Source organism: Macadamia integrifolia, chromosome 2 (genome assembly GCF_013358625.1).
Source record: "Macadamia integrifolia cultivar HAES 741 chromosome 2, SCU_Mint_v3, whole genome shotgun sequence".
Classification (NCBI taxonomy): Eukaryota; Viridiplantae; Streptophyta; class Magnoliopsida; order Proteales; family Proteaceae; genus Macadamia; species Macadamia integrifolia.
This window is the reverse complement of record NC_056558.1, coordinates 41220542-41242472: the sequence shown is the minus strand read 5'-3', so window position 1 is coordinate 41242472 and position 21931 is coordinate 41220542. Positions and strand designations below refer to the sequence as shown.

Here is a 21931-nt window from a genome sequence, read left to right as displayed (position 1 = left end):
CCCATAGTTTCTTAAGCAGACTGTGAAACCAATGGTTGCATTAGTACCTATAGATTTATTCTTCCTTATATTACCAATGCCCATTTAGCAGAGTTGTCATGATCTTGATTGCTTCCAGTTGTGCTGCTGAGATCTCTCAATAGGGGTTGGTTTACAGTTGAAAACACTTAGAAACAGTGTTCTATTTCTGGCATCCCACAGAATGTATAAGGTGATTGAGGCTACTAACAGGAACATCTACATCTCTTGATGGGCTATGTCTTTTGGCTGACAATGGCCTGAATAAGCGACCATTGTTCTTCTGAGCCCTAGAGTTCCTCCTCAAATTTTCTTTTTTGAGATAGTGTTAGAAATGAAAAAGTGCCATGTAGACCCTGAATGGTTACCACGGAAAGCACATGTCAGATCACTGTAATTGTATTTCTTGAGCACTGGTCATCACCATATCATTTAATTCCTCCCACTGAAACAGTTTAACCCCTCGATGTGTATATACTTTCGAGAATTTCATCCAAGGAAAAGGTTTGGATCCACTCAGTGCAGGTACCGAGTTGGCAAGGTACCTTTGCCTCAGGAGTTCGACTTTTCTTACCTTCTCGAGGTCACTCATACGGTGGATGTTTAGTGCTCTTCTTTATTTTCGGTGAAAATTGAATGATTTTTATTGAACCCCAATATGACTTGGTCTATGTGATTGTAGGATCAATATGGATCCACAGGATTAGTCAGGCCAAAGACTTGGATACCCATCATTAATAGGAAAAATAAATAAATGTATTAGCTCCACATAGTTCTAAATTCGGTGGGATCATTTCAGTCAAATCAAAAGAGGCATAATACCAAATTTTCATTGAAACGACGGATTTTTTCTGTGAGATTTGGTTGACCATTTTAGTGGACAAACAACCGAAATGACCAACCTTTCCTTGAAAGTCATTTTTGTAACAGATTAGCAAAATTTCCACCGAAATCATGCTAAATACTCATGCTAGAAGCATATGAGTGTGTTCCATTAAGGCACAGCCCCAAGAACATATGACATCCCAATAGCCAGCAGTCTTCCTGTTTTTCACTTGAGACCACACCTGTGAGCTCTGCTCTTCTGTTCACGAGCTCAGTTACCACAAATCTGGATTCTGGCTGAGGTAGTCTTTCAATGAACACTCCAAGCAGTCATAAATCAAAATCTTTCTATAAGTCAGCTAATGAGAATATTGGCCAGATCAATTGCAAATTAATTGTTCATTTAAAAACCTTTGGGATCCATTTCCATATGCACATGTAATGGCAGGACTGAAGGTGGTCTATTGCCTGTCAATCCTAACCTGATCATTCTTATATACCAGAACCTGAAAAGAAATTAAATATCTTTCTTATATACAGAGTATCGTCAATTTGTGCTAACAAAGATAATTGTGAAGAACGGGGCAAGGGAAAAGGAACCAGTGGGCATTTGGTGAAAAAATAAAAATGTAATCGCCAAACTAAATCAGCAGGCACTTTTCCTTGTTGAAATGGCTATGCTCTCTCATGAGCTTCATGTTCTCTTTGTCTGTCAGTCCAAATTAGGTAATAGATTTTCCAGCCCACTCACGCTCCCGTCGCTTCAGCTTGGCTTGCATCTTGTTGAACTTCTCTTTCCCCTTCTCCAAAAGAGGATCAAGCACCACATACTCATCTGGGTCATCTTTCCGAGCCATGCCATCCTGTGTCATATCATTCGCACACAAATTTAATCAAACGAAAAACTTTTCAATCGTGCTGTAGAAGAAAAGGAAATTGAACTTGCCTTGTCAGATGAACCAGGAGCAAAACTCAACCGATGTTCCCTCCAACCAGATAGATCCTCCTCTCTTTCCCCACCAGACTTGCCACCAGACTTGCCACCTGGTGCACTAGACTTTGCAGACAAAGTCTTCTTGAAGTTCTCCAGTTTTGCCAACACCTAAGGGTAGACAAACCAAAGCAATTGAAATGAGAAACATTACTATACAAAGGAAACATTCAGGGCACATTATAGGAAAGATACCTTGAAACCAACGTTTTATGAGGTGAAAGCCTCAAGGCAAGAGGCATGCAGCATACCCAAGCACAAGCCCTACTCAAATGGAAACTTGACTCAAAATAGTTTCCTTTATTTAAAATTTTTAACCCTAAAATCACTTTGTTATCACGCATTATTTTGAAATTGGGAATCTAGAATACATATTCAAGAACAACATCTGTTGCCTCCTAGAAATTTTTACTCAGCATAGCAAAGAAATCTCCTTCCCCCCCCCCCCCCCCTCCCCCCCCCCCTCCCCTTCACCATATTCAACACATACTTTGGATAATTCAAACCGGTTGCTGCCAACTTACTTGAGAATGATCTCAGCAGAGCAAAACACAATAGTTAAAAGGTGGTTCAAGCTTCAAAGGAACCAAAATTCTACATGATATTCCTCTTGTTTCTTGTTTCTTTTTTTTTTTTTCAATTAATTTGTGGGTGTGGAAGTTTTGTAGAATGAATTAGAGAGAGAGAAGGGTCAATATAGAAGCAAGGAAATATTACAAAGAGTTGAGTGGTAGAAAAAAGAAGCACAAAAGAGGAAAGGGCTATGGTTATATGGAATTGCAATTTCACATGAATCTAACAGGATGCTTTTTATGAAAGGTAATTAATGGCTTGGAACAACAAATTTTCATTTTAGAAAATTAACCTTCTAAATGATTAAACACCATATTATGTTTACTTTGATCCCTATACAAGACTACTTTCTCTAGAAAAACATAAGTAATTCTATTTTTTAGAAGTTATCGTAGGAGAGGAAAGGAGTATGTGAGTTGCGCAGACTCCTCCCTTCGGTTAGTCAAGATTCCTATTAAATAGGAGTCCTAGTTGTACTCGGACTGGTATTAGTTTCCTATAAGTCAATAACTAATAAGGTAGTATTCTATTCTGTTTTATATTCCTAGCCATAGCAGGACAGCTGTCCTATTGTAATTGTAATAGAATGTTAGCTATTTAATGAGAATATGAGGGCAGAAGCAATCACACGATTGAATCTGCTATTTCCTCAAGTTCGACTCTTACTTTCTCCCTCTCGGTCTTTCTCTATTTTCCTTTATTTTATTTTTACATGGTATCAGAGGTGGTCTGATCCTTAAATCAATAACCAGCCCTATTTTTTAGCCTACTCTTTAGAAAATAAGGTAAAGAATAGCTCTTGGTTTCTGGTTTCTCCCCTAAGAAGCTCGCGGCTCTTTTAGAGGGGATGTTTTCATCCCCTTTTTTTTTCTGGAATATGTATGCAGGACTAATGGTTGAAATCAGTCGCATGTATAAAGGGATTGACTCAAATTGTTAGAAGAAAATTTCTGGATTGGGATTTTTGGATTGAAGATTGGTTTCTTGGCTGACGTTTCTCTCTCTTGGAACTGACATCAAGAACTGAAGTAACTTACAAACCAGCCATCAGAAGTCAACCAAATTTGGAAGTTTTTGTCGCCTTGGGAAGACCTTCACTCGATCAGAAGCTCAGTCCATTCTGTGCCCAGAATAGCAAAGCTGCAGGTACTTCTCTAAACCTAGAGCAAATTTTACTCTCCTTCTTGGTTGGGCTATATTTGGTGGATTTTGGCTACTGATTTGGGCACTGTTTTGAGCACTGTCTTGCTGCTTTTTGGGTACTGTTGTGGGTACTATTTGCTACTATTCCTTTGGGTTTTTAGTCTTCAATCCACTGTTGGTATATTGGGGTTTTGACATCTGTGCCAATTCCCCTTTGGTTGTTACCTTTTATTGAAGATTGTTTGCTATTTTCTTGAACTTGTGTGATCTAACAAAGGAGGTTAGATCGATTGATTCATTTTGTGTGCACTAATGGCTGACACAGAAGGGAAGAAAGTCGTTACTGATGTGATGTCTTCATCATCACATAAAATTACAAAAAAGAAACTTTTAAGAGCCGCCAATTTCTACCAATGGAAGAAAATTGTGTAGCTTGTTTTGACTGGTCGAGATCAGCAGGATCACCTAACAAAGGGAAAACCTGCTAATGATACTACATGGGATACGGTTGATGCACGTATTTTTGGACAACTATTGAACTCAATGGATAACTCCATAGTTGATGTTGTTACTCACATTGATACTGTGAAAGAGCTGTGGGACTATTTGAATGTTTTGTATTCTGGACAGAACAACCTTTCTCGTATCTATGAACTGTCTCAGGACTTTTATCGGACTAATAAGAAGGGTTAGCCTCTAACTCAGTCCTTTGCTGATTTCAAGAGGATGTATGAAGAGCTGAATTCTCTTCTCCCTATTAGTAGTGATGTGAAGAAGATGCAAGACCAGCAAGAGCAACTTGCAGTTATGGGTTTTTTGGGAGGTCTTGGAACAGAATATGACTCTGTTCGTCCTCAGATCCTTGGAGGTGACAAAGTGGCATCTCTTATAGATACCTTTTCCTAAGTCTTACGGGTATCTCGAGAGAATTCTCAAGATTCCACTCCAATGGAAAACTCCGCACTTGCAGCACAAGGTAATAATCGAGGAACTTCACGAGACATAGGTAATGGTGGTAATAAGGGACAATTTACTGGGAACTCTTCAGACAGTTCAGGAGCAGTACATACATGTCATCATTGTGGTAAATCAGGACACATCCAACGATTTTGTTGGAAACTTCATGGCAAAACCTCCTCAAAAGTAGTTTGCCAACTCAGCCACAGTTGATGAACCTTCTCAACTTGGACAATCTGAGGGTAAGATGGCAAGGATGACCAATGAAGAATTTGCACGCTTTCAGAATCAAGCACCCTCACCTCCCATTGCTACTCTTGTTCAGACAGGTAATGCCATTTAGTGTCTCTCCGCTTCTTCTCGCCCCTAGATAATTGATTTAGGTGCATCGGATCACATGTCTGGTATTTCAGGTATATTTTCTTCTGTTAAGAAGTCCTTTGCTACTGTCACATTGGCCAATGGCTCAATCGCTAAAGTCAATGGTCTTGGCATTGTTCGTCTTAATGCCTCCTTATCATTATCATCTGTGCTTTATTTGCTCGAGTAACCATTCAACCTATTGTCTGTAAGCAAGTTTAAACAAGCTTACAATTGTTCTATAACCTTTTTCTCCGAATCATGTGTTTTTTAGGATCTTACGACGAAGAAGATGCTTGGTAGAGGTTGTCAGGTTGGGGGACTGTACCTTTTTGAAGACACTGCACCTTCCATAGTCTATTTGGGTACTCTAACTCCTTATTAGGTTCACTGTCGGTTGGGCCATCCGTCTTTACAGAGTCTACAAAAACTTGATGCCAGTTTTCATTCTCTTTCTAGTTTAGAAGGTGAGTCATGTCAATTTGGAAAACTACATCGTGTTAGTTATTCCCCTCGAGTTAACAAACAGTCTGCATCTCCTTTTTCTTTGGTTCATTCAGATGTATGGGGGCCCTTGTCCTGCTTTATCCACGTTAGGTTTTAAGTACTTTGTTACTTTTGTTGATGACTATTCCAGGATGACCTGGCTTTATTTAATGAAAAATCGTTTTGAGTTCTTTATCATTTTTTGTGACTTTGCTGCTGTAATACAAAATCAATTTGGCATGACTATCAAAATTCTATAAAGTGATAATGCAAAAGAATACTTTTCTGGTCCATTGTCTGAGTTTATGGCTAAGTGTGGTATGCTACACCAGTCTTCTTGTTCAAACACTCCCCAGCAAAATGGAGTGGCTGAAAAAAAGAACTGTCATTTGATAGAGGTTGCTAGGTCACTTATGTTTGACATGAAGGTATCCAAAGTTTTTTGGGCTGATGCTGTTCTCACTGCCTGTTATCTTATTAATCGTATGTCTTCCTCTGTTTTGTGTGGTGGTATTCCCCATTCCTTATTTTCATCTAACCCACTTTTTGTTCTTCCCCCTCGTGTTTTTGGTTGTGTTTGCTTTATTCATGATCATCGTCCAGGGTTGTCAAAATTGGATTCTCAAACCGTTAAGTCTCTTTTTGGGTTACTCCCACACTCAAAAGGGATACCGCTATTATTCCCCGGTTCTTCACAAGTATTTTGTCACTGTTGATGCCTCCTTTTTTGAATCCACCCCATATCCTAATGAGTCATTTGTTGTGCCTGAATTGGATGATGATCTTCCCCTTTATGTTATCCATCACTCTAATCCGCAGGTTGCCACTGAGACAAACGTCCCACCACCACCACCCCCATTACAGGTGTATACACGACGTGCTTGGGAAGCAACAGCCTCTCTCACTGCGGCACCTACCTTATCATCTTCGTCTACGGATCCGCCTCTAAGTATTCCTCTTTCTGACCTAGACCTCCCTATTGCACAGCGTAAGGGTGTTCGGAGTTGTACCGAACATCCAATTGCTGATTTTGTGTCTTATTCTGGTCTTTCGTCTACCTTTCATTCCTGTCTTTCCACTATTTCTTGTCATCCTGTTCCTAAGACCCTTGCAGAGGCATTATCTAGTCCTGGGTGGAAGACTGCTATGACAAAGGAACTGTGTGCCTTAGAGGCAAACTAGACTTGGGATCTTGTATTGTTTCCCCCTGGAAAAAAGGCTATTGGTTGTCGCTGGGTATATGCAGTTAAAGTGAACCCTGATGGCTCTCTTACTCGTTTGAAAGCTCGGCTGATGGCAAAAGGGTATGCCTAGGTTTATGGCATTGATTACTGGATACCTTCTCTCCTGTTGCCAAAATGGCTTATGTTCGTGTTCTGATTTCTCTTGCGGCTTCCTCTCATTGGCCGCTGTTTCAGCTTAATATGAAGAATGGTTTTCTTCATGGTGACTTGCATGAGGAAGTGTATATGGAGCAACCTCCGGGGTTTGTTGCTCAGGGAGAGTGTGGAAAGGTGTGCAAGCTCAAGAAATCCTTGTATGGGCTTAAACAGTCTCCTCGGGCCTGGTTTGGAAGATGCACTGATGTGGTATTCACTAGAGGATATTTTTGGTTGTTTATGTTGATGATATTGTCATTACTGGAAATGATGTTGAAAGAATCCAAAATTTGAAAGCTCATTTGCAGCAACACTTTCAAACTAAGGATCTAAGGCGATTAAAGTATTTCCTGGGAATCGAAGCTGCTAAGTCAAGAAAAGGAATTTCTGTCTCAGAGAAAGTACGTTTTAGATCTACTTTTAGAAACAGGTATGTTAGGATCCAAGCCCGTTGATACTCCAATGGATCCAAATGTGAAACTTATAACTGAAGAAGGTGATGTGTTAGATGATCCTGAGAAATATAGGAGGTTGGTGGGAAAGCTGAATTATTTAACTGTGACTCGACCTGACATCGCCTTCCCTGTCAGTGTTGTGAGTCAGTTTCTGTCATCTCCACGTACTTCACATTGGGATGCCGTTGTTCGTATTCTAAGGTATCTTAAAAAAGCTCCAGGACGTGGTCTGGTATATTCAAATCATGGACATGATCATATTGAAGGTTTTTGCGATGCAGATTGGCCTAGTTCTCCCATTGATAGAAGGTCAACTACAGGGTACTGTACTTTTGTTGGTGGAAACCTTCTGTCTTAGAAGTGCAAGAAGCAAGCTGTTGTGGCAAGGTCTAGTGCTGAATCTACGTATCGAACCATGGCTCATGTTACTTGTGAGTTGATGTGGATAAAGCAGCTCCTAACTAAACTTGGTTTTAATTGTACTTATTCTATGCAATTATGGTGTGACAACCAAGCTACTATTCATATTGCTTCTAATTCAGTGTTCCATGAGAGAACAAACCATATTGAAGTTGACTGTCACTTTGTTCGTGAAAAACTATATCAAGGAGTTATTTCGACAAATCATGTTCGCACAAGAGAACAACTTGCAGATGTTTTTACTAAGTCCTTCAGGGGTAGTAAAGTGGACTACATTTGTAACAAGCTGGGCATGATTAACATCTATGCTCCAGCCTGAGGGGGAGTGTTAGAAGTTGTCATAGGAGAGGAAAGGAGAAGTTTGTGAGTTGCGCAGATTCCTCCCTTCGGTTAGTCAAGATTCCTAGTAAATAGGAGTCCTAGTTGTAATAAGACTGGTATTAGTTTCCTATAACTCAATAACTAAAAAGGAAGTCTTCTATTCTGTTTTATATTCCTAGTCATAGTAGGACAGCTGTCATACTGTAATTGTAATAGAATGTTAGCTATTTAATGAGAAGATGAGGGCAAAAGCAATCACATGATTGAATCTGCTATTTCCTCAAGTTTGACTCTCTCTTTCTCCCTCTCGGTCTTTCTCTATTTTCCTTTATTTTATTTTTACACTATTAAACTTCCAAGGCTTAGGCCTTGAGGCTTAATCGATTCAACCGCCTTTAACCTTCTAAAACATTGTCCATAACCTACAAAATCCAACTACTAAAGTCCAAAATTTCAAAAGACAAACATTATGTTTACATTAGATTGTCGGTAGATGTAAAGAAGAGGAGACCAAACATCGTTTTAGTTTGGATATTATTTCCTTCTCAACTGGGAAGTTACAGGCGAACCTGAGGCATAGTGATGGAAGTACACACGGTTAATCTGCCATCCATTTCAGATCTAGAGCAAGGTTGTGATCGGACCGTGGTCCTCGGTAAGAAGAAACAAATGGAATGACAGATGTCCATGTACTGAATCAGGCTGGGCTTAGTTAAATTCAGGTTGACAAAATAATTTCATTTTTAAAGAAAATCCTAACACTTCTTTTGCAAGATGAGAAAAATATTCTTTCATCCAATAGAAAGGACTTTAAAATAGGAATGTAAGAAAATAATCTGTCATATATATCTGGCAAATGTTTCCAGAACATACTTCTTCAGAACGGCCCTGAAGTCTGCGCTTCTTCATTTTCTGCAACTGTCTTACACGCTCAGCATGCCCCATCAGAAGCAAGTTCCCATCTGCTTCAGCCATACGTTCATCCCTGGCTTCAGAACCTACACCCTTTTTCTTCAGAGAAAGCTTCTCCGTCTTCGGTTGGTCATCACTGTCTTCATCTTTGGTCCTGATACACACAAGGTGGAAGAAATCAGGAATGTTGCACATGATGGAGCATACTTCTAAACACTTCATCATTGCGAATAGAACCCATAAAAGTCCTCAAACCAGACAGTAATTGCAAAATTCCATGAGAAAATGGGTGGTACATATCAGATCAAACGAACATCTGATTGATGCAGCACCAAAGGTCTACACCAGGAGGCATAACAAGGTCGACCCAAGTGGCTGATTGGGTCAACCAGATCTGGTCCAAGTCAGCCCACGATTTGGGCTGCTGATGGGGTTATTAGTTGCCTATTGAGTTTCTAATTTAGTTTCTATTTTCAGTCTTACATTAGTTTATAATTTTTGTTCCAAGTTAGTTTCTAATTTCACTAGATTACAATTTTCCAGTTTTAGTAATTACATGTTGGTAGTTTATTCAGTCAATATTTAGAAGCTTTGAATTTCTATTCTTTGTAATCTTACCCCCCAACATTACAAATAAAGAAGGGCACCATACTAAGGCCCACGATTTTCAATTTGAAAAGAAAGCTATTATGCTGCTGCCGCTGGGTTTCTCCATGGCTGTTTCTTGTGTCTGATCAAGGAAGGACTCAGTGTATGATCTGAGTGATTCCTTGCGGCGTGAAGTCCAAAAGGATCTTAGTGTGTTTCATTTCTCTCTTTTATATTATGCATCCAAGCCAAATTTGCCGCTGCAACGTATTTATTATTTCATTCTACTGCCCAGAAATTCTGCAATTTATCCCAATCGGCCTTCACTGAAAAGGGTAGTTTCAAGCCTCAGTTTGCCTTCAAATTTTGGTCGAAGATTCCTCCTCATCATAGTTTTTAAGGCGCTGATGCGATCTAGAGATGGTAAGGCAGTGCTCCGCCTTACGTGAAGTGGCGCCTTATGGGGTTTTTTTTTTTTTTTAACACATTTTAAAATTACTTGATGAAGATTCCAAATATAGATTTTTTATTGGTAGGTGTATGGTTTTGTTAACACTTGAGATGTATGGGATCAGCTTTACTCCACAAAAAATAACCAAAACAAAAACACGATTCACAAACAAGGTTTGGATTTTGTCAAGGGTTTTAAGAAAGGGCTTTGAGAAGGAATTAAGGAACAAGGAAGAACCATTGATCCAGGCGACCACTATGCTTCGGCAACGGTTAGCTTCATTCATCTTTGACAGGAGTAGAAATATAGTGGATGACCTTAGGGCTTAGGCACTCACTTTGGCATCATAGAAGTAAGTATAATAAATACTTGTATTTTTTATCTTTTTTTCTTTATATTTATAATTTTGTTTCATAATTATGTATTTATATTATATGTTAATATGTTATGATGATTGATGATTAATGAAGATGAACTTAGTTTATTCACTTTATTGATTTGTTTTCTTGATGAATATCTTACATTGATTTGCATATGAACCTTTAATATTTATTTAACATATGAGTAATAGGATTCAACTAGGATTTGAGCCAAATAGATTGGTTTTATAAAATAATTACACAAGAACGCTTTAGTCAATAAGGCGACATTTTATGCCCGCCTTATCGCTAAGGCGCTCCGAAAGACCCTCAAACACCTCTATCGCCTTACCGCCTTAAAAAGTATGCTCCTCATCCCACTAAGAATTGACCTCAGTTTGGGCTGTTTCTAAGTAGTTTTTAGAGAGAGATCAAAAATCTCCAAATTCTTGTCTTCTAGTGGGCTGCGGCCTTCTATTTTCTGAAATCAGTGCTTCTACTGATATGACTGTTGATTCCTGGTCTGCTGATTATATATCCTGATTACTTGAAGATTGTTAGCACTTTTATTTAGTCCCTGGTTAATTCTAAGAGTTACTGCTGTACTGCTTGTTCTCTGTGTTACTGTTCATTGAGATCGATAGAATTTCTGGACTGTTATTTGAAGCTTAATTTCTGATATATATTTGAGGCTGGTTTTGGGTTGTTCTTTGGTCTAAAAGTTCCTGCAGTTTTGGATATGGTTTGATTGTTCAAATCAGACCTACATTACTGATTCTGCTACAAAGTAACAATAGATGCCTTGGAATTCAAGTTAAAGATGAACAATCATGGAAAATATATTTGGAATTCATCAAAGGAGGTTCCAACATGAAAAAGGTAACATGCCTGATCAATCATGATAGAGCACAAACCACTGTCTTACAAGTTTGCAATCCTTCTGTCCCCAGAGGTCAATGGCAGTAAAAGAAAATATGAAGAGAAGACTGCAGATTATCTCAAGCCAAGTTAATTAGGAGGGAGTCACACTTGACTCCATTATCAGAGATTGGACCAACAGTGCTGATTTTCTTGTTGTGTTGAGGTCTATGCCAATTAGTAGGAGGAATTGCCTCTTGCAACTAAGGTTGAATCATGAGTGGTTGCCTTATTGGGACATGCCCATTTCAGGAATTAGGGTGACTTTCTAGAGAATGAGGGAACTATTTTGTATCATTTCATGGGGCGAAATATTGGCGAGGGAAACTCTGCTAGCTGAGATTGCAAAGGAATGAGAACAGCAGACAGACTGGCTACATTAATGTGATAAAAAAGAAGGGTTCTGGACTTTCTATCAGAGAGGCTAGATTGAAATAAAAAGGCCTTGTAGATTGCCACAGCACCATATGGAGACCTAGCGATTGGTCATTAGGAAGCCTCATTGTTGGCCTGTACAATTGATGGGCCACTTCTCTATTTTTATTAAGGCACAGGGTCGCGTAACGACCACTGTGCCCCTGCCTGGGGTTGCGCACCCGTGTGTTGGCACAGGGCTCTCTCACAGACAGAAAACACTTGCCCTTTTATTAAAACCCAGTCATATCCAACACAATAGAAAAAGAAAACAAAGACATATCTCATTGGCTAAAATTCTGGTTATTGGCAACCCAAGTAAAAAAAAAAAGCAGCATACAGATTTCCCCATTTTTGCTCAACCAACATTCTATCACATTTGCTAATCTAAAAAGAATCAAAAACAAAGAAACTGGATAACACAGTATACAAAGCTAGGTACATACATTTATGATACAACTTTACTGAGAATATAAAGGTGCTGCGCCAAAACATATATCATACAACATTACATGAGCTGAGATTGTCGTCATTGTTATTACTGGAGCTGCAAAACCACATTAAGTTCATCTAGGTGTTCTAGAAACAACAGAACACAAAAATAAATGTTCTATTGTACTTTATTGTTCTAAATTTCTTGATTGACATAACAAATGTGAAACTATAACAGGAATTATGACATTGGATCAAAATATATACCTCACAGGAGACTTTACATAGTCCTTCAAAATGGAATTCTCTGCACAATCAAGAGAAAATTGAGTTATATCAATAATTTGGCAATGATAAAAGACACACGAAGCATACACTGACATAGTGTAATGAATACTTTTGGTAATTGCAATGGAGCAGGTTAAACTGTTGAAGTAGTTACCTGCCCCATTCCACCCCTGATAGTTCGGTTACAGTATGACCTTTATTGGTTAAAGGTCCAGCCTGGTAAATGAAAAATGCTTAAATACCAGCCCTACCTCACCAAGCAGGTAACCGCTGCGGTTACCTTGTAAAATTAGTTAGGTCCATTCATGTTACATGGGATGGGCCAGTTTTGGTTTTGGAATTTTCCGTAGGGTTGGTTATAGTGCTGGTGAAAACTGTCTTGAATCGTTGCCATTCCTAGCTGTGTTAGCTCATAATGGGAAATAAATATCACGCAATTTATCAACATATTCTACACGGAAACTACAGCACTAATCTTCTACAGAAGAAATCAAACAGGCCTTTGTATCCCTCTTTCAGTGTGAAAAGGTGTGATTCTACGAATATAATACATATCGAAATCAATCCAAGCAAGTCTTACACTAATCATGATTGACCAAAGGCGGAAGAACATTTACGTAAATGAGATATAACATACTTAAAGGAAATTAAATAATGATTTTAAATTTCACAAGTCACTAAAGTATGGCTGTGGGAAGCCCAAACAGGGTGCTGTTCTGGAAATGAAACTGATATCCTCCCCAGTTCTGGCTAGTATCACCACATATCTACTAAATCCAACCTTCCTTCAACCAGATACTGTATAATTTATTCATTTTTATCAGTTTCCACTTTAAATATTGTTTAAGAGCTAAGTTATTTTCAATTTTCATAACTAAGTCATTTTGCAGGACCCAATGAAAAAACACAAATATTGCAACAGTGTACTTTTTAGCCAAATATTTTCAGTTGTACTTCTTTCTGATTTCCACTTCAGTTATTGTTTAACAGTTAATCTACTAACATCACTATGCAATTTTGCAAAACCCTTTCAAGCAAATATACTTCAGACACATTTGTCAGTAAAATACGCTTTGACAATCAAAATCCCAAACGAATCTTATCAAATGCACATTTTCAGTTGTAAACTATATGACTATAGCATACGAGCAAAATATGTTAGTAACAAGCACGAATGATGCACTAGAATGAACATATAAAAAGAAAATCTCACAATCATAGCAAATATTTAAAATACCTTTTCGCAATTTTTGTTTTGTTGGGGGGTCACCTAGTTCCTTCCTTTTTTTAAGAATTTGAAGACGCATGCGTACATCAAAACCGGCTTCATCTTCATCACTAAGATCATGAGATTCAGAAAAATTGGGGTCAGATCCTCTATGTGACTCTTCGTTCTTTGAGACAAGAGCTTCTCTGACAGACAGCTGCAAATCCCTTTTTTTCTTGGCATCTGATGAGCTCTGCATTTTGAATTTTGGTTTGAAACATCACTATTTTAGACTGCTTAAATGATGAAGCAATACATAAAGTAATTCAGTTGCAAAATGATTACATTAATAGCATCAGAATGATGTTTGCATACAACATTTGCTATTTTTCAGCAAGGACTTCCAACCCAAATGAATAGATATTCACAAAGGCATATGTTAGAACTAGTAGCAATAATCAACAAACAGATGAAACAACATTAAATCAAAAGAAGTTTAAAATGAGACAACACTACCAGCGGATAACCTAAAATAGATGCAGGGTTTTGGAACAAGATAGGTAATTTTATTTAAGAGAATTCTAAATGTCTCAAAGCTTTGTGATATGCCTTATATACAAAGGCCGCACTTCCTTGCCACATGGAATTTCAACCAAGTCCATGTGATGAACATCTCTAAGCTAAATTCCATTGCGAAATAAGCATGAAAGGGATTAAAAAGTTAGTTTAAAGTTTCGTAAATTATAAGAATGCGATTTTACTATGAAAGAATCTAGTTGCATTTGTAATTTGGTTAACCGGCGCAGGACAGGGTTCTTTTTCCCATTTTTTCATCCTTAGAACATGAAGCTGATACCTGAGGCTTTGAGAAGTACTGGTTACTTTCTAAACCTAAAATTTCAAGTGATTTTGTTTAGTGTCGAAGGAGATTTTATCAATATGAAGGTCCTGTTCTGGTTTGTAGGGGAGTAGAAGATAGACAATTTCAGAAATTCCATGTAAGGACAGATACTCTGGTTAGTCACCCTAAAGCCCTTCCTCCCAGAATTACTTTCTAATTGCCCCGATTCTAGTTTTTAATTCCAAAAAGATTCCTTTCTTAAAATTTATTAACTGTTTGGTCCTAGAGTCTGCTTTACTTTTCTAAATGGGTCTAGTACTATTCTAGAAATTATAAATTGTCTGTGTTCTATTTGTTTGAATTTTTATTAATTTGGAGTGGGCCCTAAGAGACCTAGTTAGGGCTTTGATTTATGAAACCATATGTTGCATCACCATATTTTCACAAGATGTTGACATAAAATGGTGAAATAATCGAATATGATCAACATTGTGAAAATCAAGAACAGAAAATAGTGGTAGATATAAAATGAAGCAGAGCAAGAAAGAAGCTCCAGCCCCGAGTCCTTGAGATGGACATTAACAGTTGCACATGTAACAGGTAAAATTTAAAGCACACCAGAAGAAGAGACATCGAACTTTGTACAGATGACATCAAAAAAGAGGGGGGGGGGGATGTTACATGCAAACTTGATTATATAGTTAAATGTCACAATAAAGCATAAGAAAATATACTAAATTAATCAATTACCAGTTCCCTTTTTGGTATCTCTTCTTTGAGGAGACGAGGATCATTCAAAATGTCATGACTGCTCTTAATCTTCTCTTTAACAGCTGCCAATTCTTTCTCTTCTTCTTCAGCTTCTTCTCCAAATGAAAGCAAATTCAGCTTTCTGCATCATGTAGCCAGCCTCATTGATAGAGAATCAGTGCATAGAATAAATGCAACGTGCTTCAGAAACTCTCTGGAGACCATACAAGATGAAACTCAACTAAGAGATTCATAGAACTCACTTTACAGCTTTCTTCTTCTGATCTTTGCTCTCGTTGTCAGTCGTGGAATTTGGTAAAGATTTCCCAGGTAATTGCCTTGGAACAATATCATCGAAAGGATTCCATAATACCTGAAATAGAGATTGCAAGAACAGACTATGTTATACATAATTATATCTATACATAGCATTCAGAAAGTTCTTTATTCCCCGTAGCCCATGTATGCAAGAAAATTTCACCCCTAACAAAAAATAAAAAGGGAGACGGAAAAAAATATAAGAAGTTTAATGTGGAGACACAGGGGTGTAACATTAAGGACATTTCTGAGCAAAATCTAGCGACCCAAAATTCATTCAACAATAGGCTCTATCCGCGGTCATACTTGGTACAAGACCCAAACTATGCATGTCATTCCTCACAACTTCTCCTATGGTCATTTTAGGACTACACTAGCTCTTTTAGCTCCCTCAATCGGAATCATATCACTCCTCCTTATTGGGACGTCCCAAGGCCTCCGCTAAACATGACCATACCATCTCAAAAGACTTTCTCAAAGCTTATAGTTGATCGGTGCAACTCCCAAATCAGCTCTAATACTTTCATTCCGTAATTTTATCCTTGTTAGGTTTTCTGCACATCCATCTTACCATCCTCACCTCTGCGACACATAGTTTCCCAATATGACATTTCTTAATGCCCAACATTCCACCCCATACATCATAGCCAACCATACAACAGTCCTATAGAACTTTCATTTAAACTTTAAAGGGATATGCCAATGTCACAGTACTCCGGTCGCAACTCTCCACTTCATCCATGCCAATTTAACCCTCTGTGAAACATCTTCCTCTATGTCACCTTCTTTACTTATAGTTGATCCCAAATATCTAAAACAGTCACTTTGTGGTGTCACTCTTTCCTCAATTTTCACATCATTATCTATTATGGTATGACTAAAATTACACCTCATATACATCGTCTTCGTCATATTAATCTTAAAGCCTCTTGTTTCCAAGGTTGATCTTCATAGTTCTAACTAATCATTAATCCCTACCTTTGTCTCATCCACCAAAACGATATCATCAGTGAAGATCATACACCACGAGACCTCATCTTCAATGCTCTTGGTTAGCTCATCCATGATTAGCTCACACTAGTCACCACGCCCGCATACATATTTTCAATGACATCCACATATTTATTCGGCACCCCTCAAAATAACTTTGTCAAACATAGTCAAGAAATATGTTGACTCTTTAGTTAGGGGTAAAGGGGCAATGATTTGATGTTGGACAGTCTAGGATGTTCAAGACCAATGGGTAAGGGCTTATAAGGGGTTTAAAATTAGAGGAGCCTCATCCAGAAGTAGAACATCAAACCCTCCAATAACCGCCACATAACAGTTCAGGTGGGGCTAAAAATTTGTGTATAGGTGACCTGTGAGGTCCTCTAATCACATGTCAAGTTTTATCCCAATCGAAGTTTGCAAACTGGAAAAAGAGGTATTGAAAAGATTAGGGACTAATGCGGGGTGCATAGACATACTGGGGAGGGTATGCCTAAATATGAGAGAATATATTGAATCTCAGACTAAAATTTGACATGCGGCCAATCCACACCATTTCCTAAATATCCAATGATCTACTTTCGGTTGAGTGGGTGCTAGAATATTTTCCCCTAAAAATTAGGGTTTAAGGGTCATATTTTGGAGTTCAAATGATGATAGTTATAGGATCACAGACTACAACTTACTAGACATTAACGTAGAACCTTAATAATTGAAAAAATAAAGTTTGAAGAATCAACCTATAGAAACGCAACCCTAAAAGTGATGTAGAAGGTAATGGAAAAAACAAGAACAAACAATGCACATTTGTTTACGAGGTTCGGCAAGATTGCCTACGTCTTCAGTGAGACGAAATTCTGCTTCACTATCAATGGAGAATAGGGTTATAGCGCGTGTCCTCACACCTCTCAGAATTGCTTATAGAGAAAGTAAACTCCCTGTTGGGGGGCCTGGACCAATACTCCCTGGATTAAACTGCGACAGAATGCAAGACATTGTACACCAACACAACCTAGCTAAGCAATCTGATGTATAACAAGAAAACAATCCACACCAACAAACAATGAGAAAAAAAATCATAATAAGATTACAGAATAGAGAAGAATAAGAGGAAAGAAGAAAGAAGAGAGAAGAGAGCAATCAAGAAGATGACTAAGGTTCCATGCCGGGGAAAAAGTGAGGATACATTATAAACCAATCTTCAAACTCAAGGGATTGACGCTTGAGCATCCCTAGCATGACTGGAGCACTGAATGAGGGTAGGATGTTAAGCATTATGGCAGACAGCCAGAAGTCAAGAAGTTGGATTGCCAAGTATCTATTGCAGGACATTAAGCATGCAGGCCAATGCTTGTCAAGAAAATGGGATCCTAAAGTGCTGTGCAACATGAAACCAGGAAATACTTTGCTTTGATTGTTTGGTTCTTTTTATTGGTTGAATGACTGGGTTCAATTCTATTAAGTATACATCAGAAAAGTATCATTCAGATCAACCTAACATAAGTACTCTTCTGCAGCTCCATAATCATTTTCCATTTTTTATTTTTTTTGGGAGGGGGGGAACTCAAGGAAGCCCTGCTGGATATGATTACTGGCTTTCTAATCACTCGGTTATTCATCACCCCTTTATTTTCCCCTCTTTCTCTTACTTTATCCTTGATTGGTAATAGAATATTATTAACTAGTTGAGTCCTGTACTTTTGCCGATACCGCAAAACAATTTAAAAACCTTGAAGCACCCTAGGCACCCTAGACCCTGGACAATCCCTAGAATATCTCAAAAATCAAAACCATAAGTACTAGCCAACCCCCATACCTTTTGCTGCCCAAAATAATAGTGTGATCCATTTGACCCACAGTGCCATAGGATGACCCACTTGAATCAACCCCTGCTGGAGGGCTGCCTCTGCAATTCAACCCTGTTTCTGCCCCTGATAAGAGGACTTGAGTCTTCAGCTGCTGAATGCCAATTTCTACCCATCCTACATGCATGGCTGTTTTCTCAAGATTTCTCCTAAAAACTAACAAGAAGCTACATGTTTTAGAAGCAACCTACCTCAACAGAGACTATCTTTGGAGGTGGATCCAATGGCTGATCACTCTTATCTGTTTCAATATCACCTAACCTCAGAAGGTTAAATATTGACTCCCCAGTTACCTGCAAAATGGACATAAGTTCCAGCAACAATCGATATGAACATGAAGGCTCTGTCTGGTTGCATGTAAAAGGGAAGGGAAGGGAAGGGAAGGAAGTGAAATAAGTACTTTTGTAATCAAAATTGTGTAATTAGCTTAACCTCTCACTAAATCTGGTAATCAAACATTTCAAATGGAATAGTTATTTTTGTTCTTAAATACAAGGATTTTGGTTCCAAAATATAAAATTTAATAACCAGATTTGGAATGTTTTGGACTTCGTTGCACAACTTAGGTAATTAACACAAAAGTTCCTAATAGTTTTGATTCAATTTCACTTATGTTCGCTTTCTTTCCCTTGCAACCAGATGGAGCCGGAAATAATTACGATACAAAATCGTTGTTACCTTCCCAAAAATTGTGTGCTTCTTGTCAAGCCAATCACAGCGGTCCAAAGTCATAAAAAACTGACTTCCATTGGAATGGGGAGACCCAGAATTTGCACATGCCACTAGTCCCCGGTGTTTGAATCTCAACCGAGAATGGAACTCATCAGCAAATACACCCCCATAAATGCTTTCACCACCTGCATACACCAATTACCACACTCACATTCATTTTAGTTACTCTGAATAGTCAATTATTCAGATTCAGCTTCGACAGATTCTATCTCGAAGAAGGACCAAAGCCACAATGTAAAGATGCATAAATAAATAAGTAATAAGATATAACAACACCAAGATTCTGTTGAGTTTTATCACAATAAAGCCCTAACTTGAAATGGCACATTATAGCTGATCATAGGAGAACAACTCTCTGGCATATCCCTAAAACCAATCCGCAAGTTCTAGAAAATAAATAAAGCTGGATAAAACACTGAACTAATATTTCATAGTAAGGGTACTGATCGTGCAGGACAGGCGGGTACACACTCATAGTCCCAGGAGAAAACATCAACCCTGGTTACTATCTCCGAATAGTGGTGTTCAGGTGCCACTACATGAAGTCTGCCAAGAACATACATTGGCATCACGTCTAATCCTCCCCAACTTTTTCCCCAATGATTTACCCCATCCCATATAATCAAATCAACAAAAAAGAATCAACATTTTGCAGTTCCAACGAAAATTGACTCAAAATTCAAAATGTGTTTGAAGTACCAGATCCAGTTCCCGTGGGATCGCCGCCTTGAACAAGAAAGGATTTGATAATTCGGTGGAAGATGGTGTTATCATAGTAACCATCGACGCAGAGCTGAACGAAGTTCCTAACCGCCTTGGGTGCTTCTTTGGGCCAAAGCTCGATGTCGAGTGGTCCATGGGTCGTCTGCAATACAACCTTTCCCTTCGTAGGAGGCTCTAACACATAAATTGAAGACATCGAGATGTGTTGATTATTCTGAATTTTGCATCTTCTCCTCCTCCGCCCAACGAATTTGGTTACTTCTCAACGAACCACACCGTTGTTCGCCTTTCTCCTGCGTAGCTGAAATAGGAAATATGGAAGAAAGCCACAAAGGGACTGACCCCTGAAACCAAGCTCTGGTTCTCCACTTCCAGCTTCTTACCGTCTGGACTCTTGAACCCTAGAAATCTTGCCGACAATTGGCGGAGCGAATCGGGGTCAGTACCAGCCGATTCCGATTGGAATTGGCATGAGTCTGCGATTCTTCTTTTTCAATTTTTTAATTGCCTAGATCTACTTCTTAAGAAATATAATTATCTAACAAAAACAAAAAAGGAAAAAGGTTGGTTATGCCGTACACTGGCAACATATCTATCATTCCCCCAATAAAAAAATACGAAGCAAATATATCTGACTTTATGTTATCCTTAATTGGTCCGTAGAACTACTTATAGTTTAAACTTTTGATAACCAAGCAACATGCTTCAATCACTAAGTCAACTTAGTGATACACCCAACTTTTTTCTTACGAGTTATTATTACGTTTGTGTCACCGTATTGCCACCTAGTTTAATCCTTTGATCTCTACTTTCAGTTTTATCTTCTATGTCATTTCTTTGTTTACAGTTAAGCACAATAGTCAGATCAAAGCGATCATATTTCTACTTAATTGATATTTAAATTACAAGCATCAAGTTGTACCGTTAATGAGTTTTATATTCTAATCAATTTGGGGGATTTCTGTGATTTTTAGATGATGTATCATTTTTTATGCTCGATGAGATTATATACCATTGAATCATTAATATGTTTTGTGATAATGTTATTAGATGTGATAAGGAATAAAAGAATTCAACTATTATGTTGTTCTTATTATAGTTGTGGAGCTTTTTTTTTTTTGGTACAAGTGAAGCTTCTTTTTGATAAAATCATAACCTACATGTTATTATTTTGTTTATTAGGTAGTATATATATGAAGAATGGTATCAAATATGCATTAATGTGTACAGTTTTTTATCAAAAAAAATATTTATATGTACATTATTATTTTCATAAAATATTTTTCCACTAAATATTTAGAAAGTATTATTAATATCTAGTCCATTTAGTACTTGTATGTATCCATACCTCTTTTTTCTACTGCATCAAAACCTCCTATGGTTTTCACAAAAAAATAAAATAAAACTACTATGGTAGAACCCAAGCGTTAGATCTCTCTCTCTCTCAACTCAACTCCCTAAGGGTAGAGGTGATTCCATCCCAAGATTGCACCTATATATTAACTAATTTTTATTCTACAAAGAGGGGAAAAAAACTCATTTTTTGACCATCTTTTCCACCACATTTGAGGCTCAACTTAGATTGAAGAAATATGATTTGAGGGCCTATTAAAATTTTTATCATCAATTAAGTTGTCAGTAAACCTTCGTTCTGTTGTTTATCAACATAAGCTCTGTTCAACACTCCTCCTTACTTAGAATTCAAAATCATAAAATATGATATATGGGAACAATTTTTCTAGTTGTGTGGTTTAGTGGGTAAAGTACCTTTGGGCTATTACCATGAGCCAAACTGAGAAATTTTGTGAATTGGTATATGACAAGCCTTTGCTCATACCAAGCTTTGACTTAAACGTAAATGGCTAAGTGGCAATAAGTCAATTTTAAACCTCTATATTTTATATTGTGGTGTGTCAAATGTGGTAATTGCTTTAGACTATAACTCAATTGATGGCCTACCGTGTAACGCAATATTGCTTGGTTTTTCCATGTTTTAGATTTTTTTTTTTTTTTTTTTTTTTGTTATGTGTTAAAGAAATTTGAGAGTCAAATACAACTAAACATTAGTTTAAACCATTTTTGTTTATTTGATTTTGGCATGTTGTAGTGTTTATTTAAGAAAGAAATTGGCATATACTAAGGACAACTACTAACACAATTGGTTTGAGCGTTGTGTGGTACAGTGTAAGTCGAAGTATCAAGTTCAAGCCTCTTG

The 21931-nt window shown here is 37.9% G+C and overlaps 1 protein-coding gene across 1 annotated transcript; it reads right to left on the bottom strand.

Moving 5' to 3' along the window:
- Nucleotides 1-1227: 1227 nt before the first annotated feature.
- On the bottom strand, nt 1228-20215 carry LOC122067715 (peptidyl-prolyl cis-trans isomerase CYP57). Its single transcript, XM_042631554.1, has 10 exons — nt 19693-20215; nt 18940-19118; nt 18453-18554; nt 15352-15461; nt 15089-15230; nt 13528-13750; nt 12270-12309; nt 8802-8994; nt 1790-1945; nt 1228-1706 (listed from the first exon to the last, which is right to left on the bottom strand). Exons 1-10 carry the CDS (start codon nt 19910-19912, stop codon nt 1566-1568), a joined length of 1506 nt encoding a protein of 501 aa, XP_042487488.1. The 5' UTR covers nt 19913-20215; the 3' UTR covers nt 1228-1565.
- Nucleotides 20216-21931: the final 1716 nt, after the last annotated feature.

Excerpts from the sequence above, each read along its gene's own strand:
- LOC122067715 (XM_042631554.1), bottom strand. The coding sequence starts at position 19,912 with ATGTCTTCAATTTATGTGTTAGAGCCTCCTACGAAGGGAAAGGTTGTA. Across the intron at positions 19,119-19,692 it reads TCCCACGGGAACTGGATCTG|GTGGTGAAAGCATTTATGGG; the intron begins GTACTTCAAACA and ends TGGTGTATGCAG. Across the intron at positions 1,946-8,801 it reads TTCAGGGCCGTTCTGAAGAA|GTGTTGGCAAAACTGGAGAA; the intron begins GTATGTTCTGGA and ends GTCTACCCTTAG.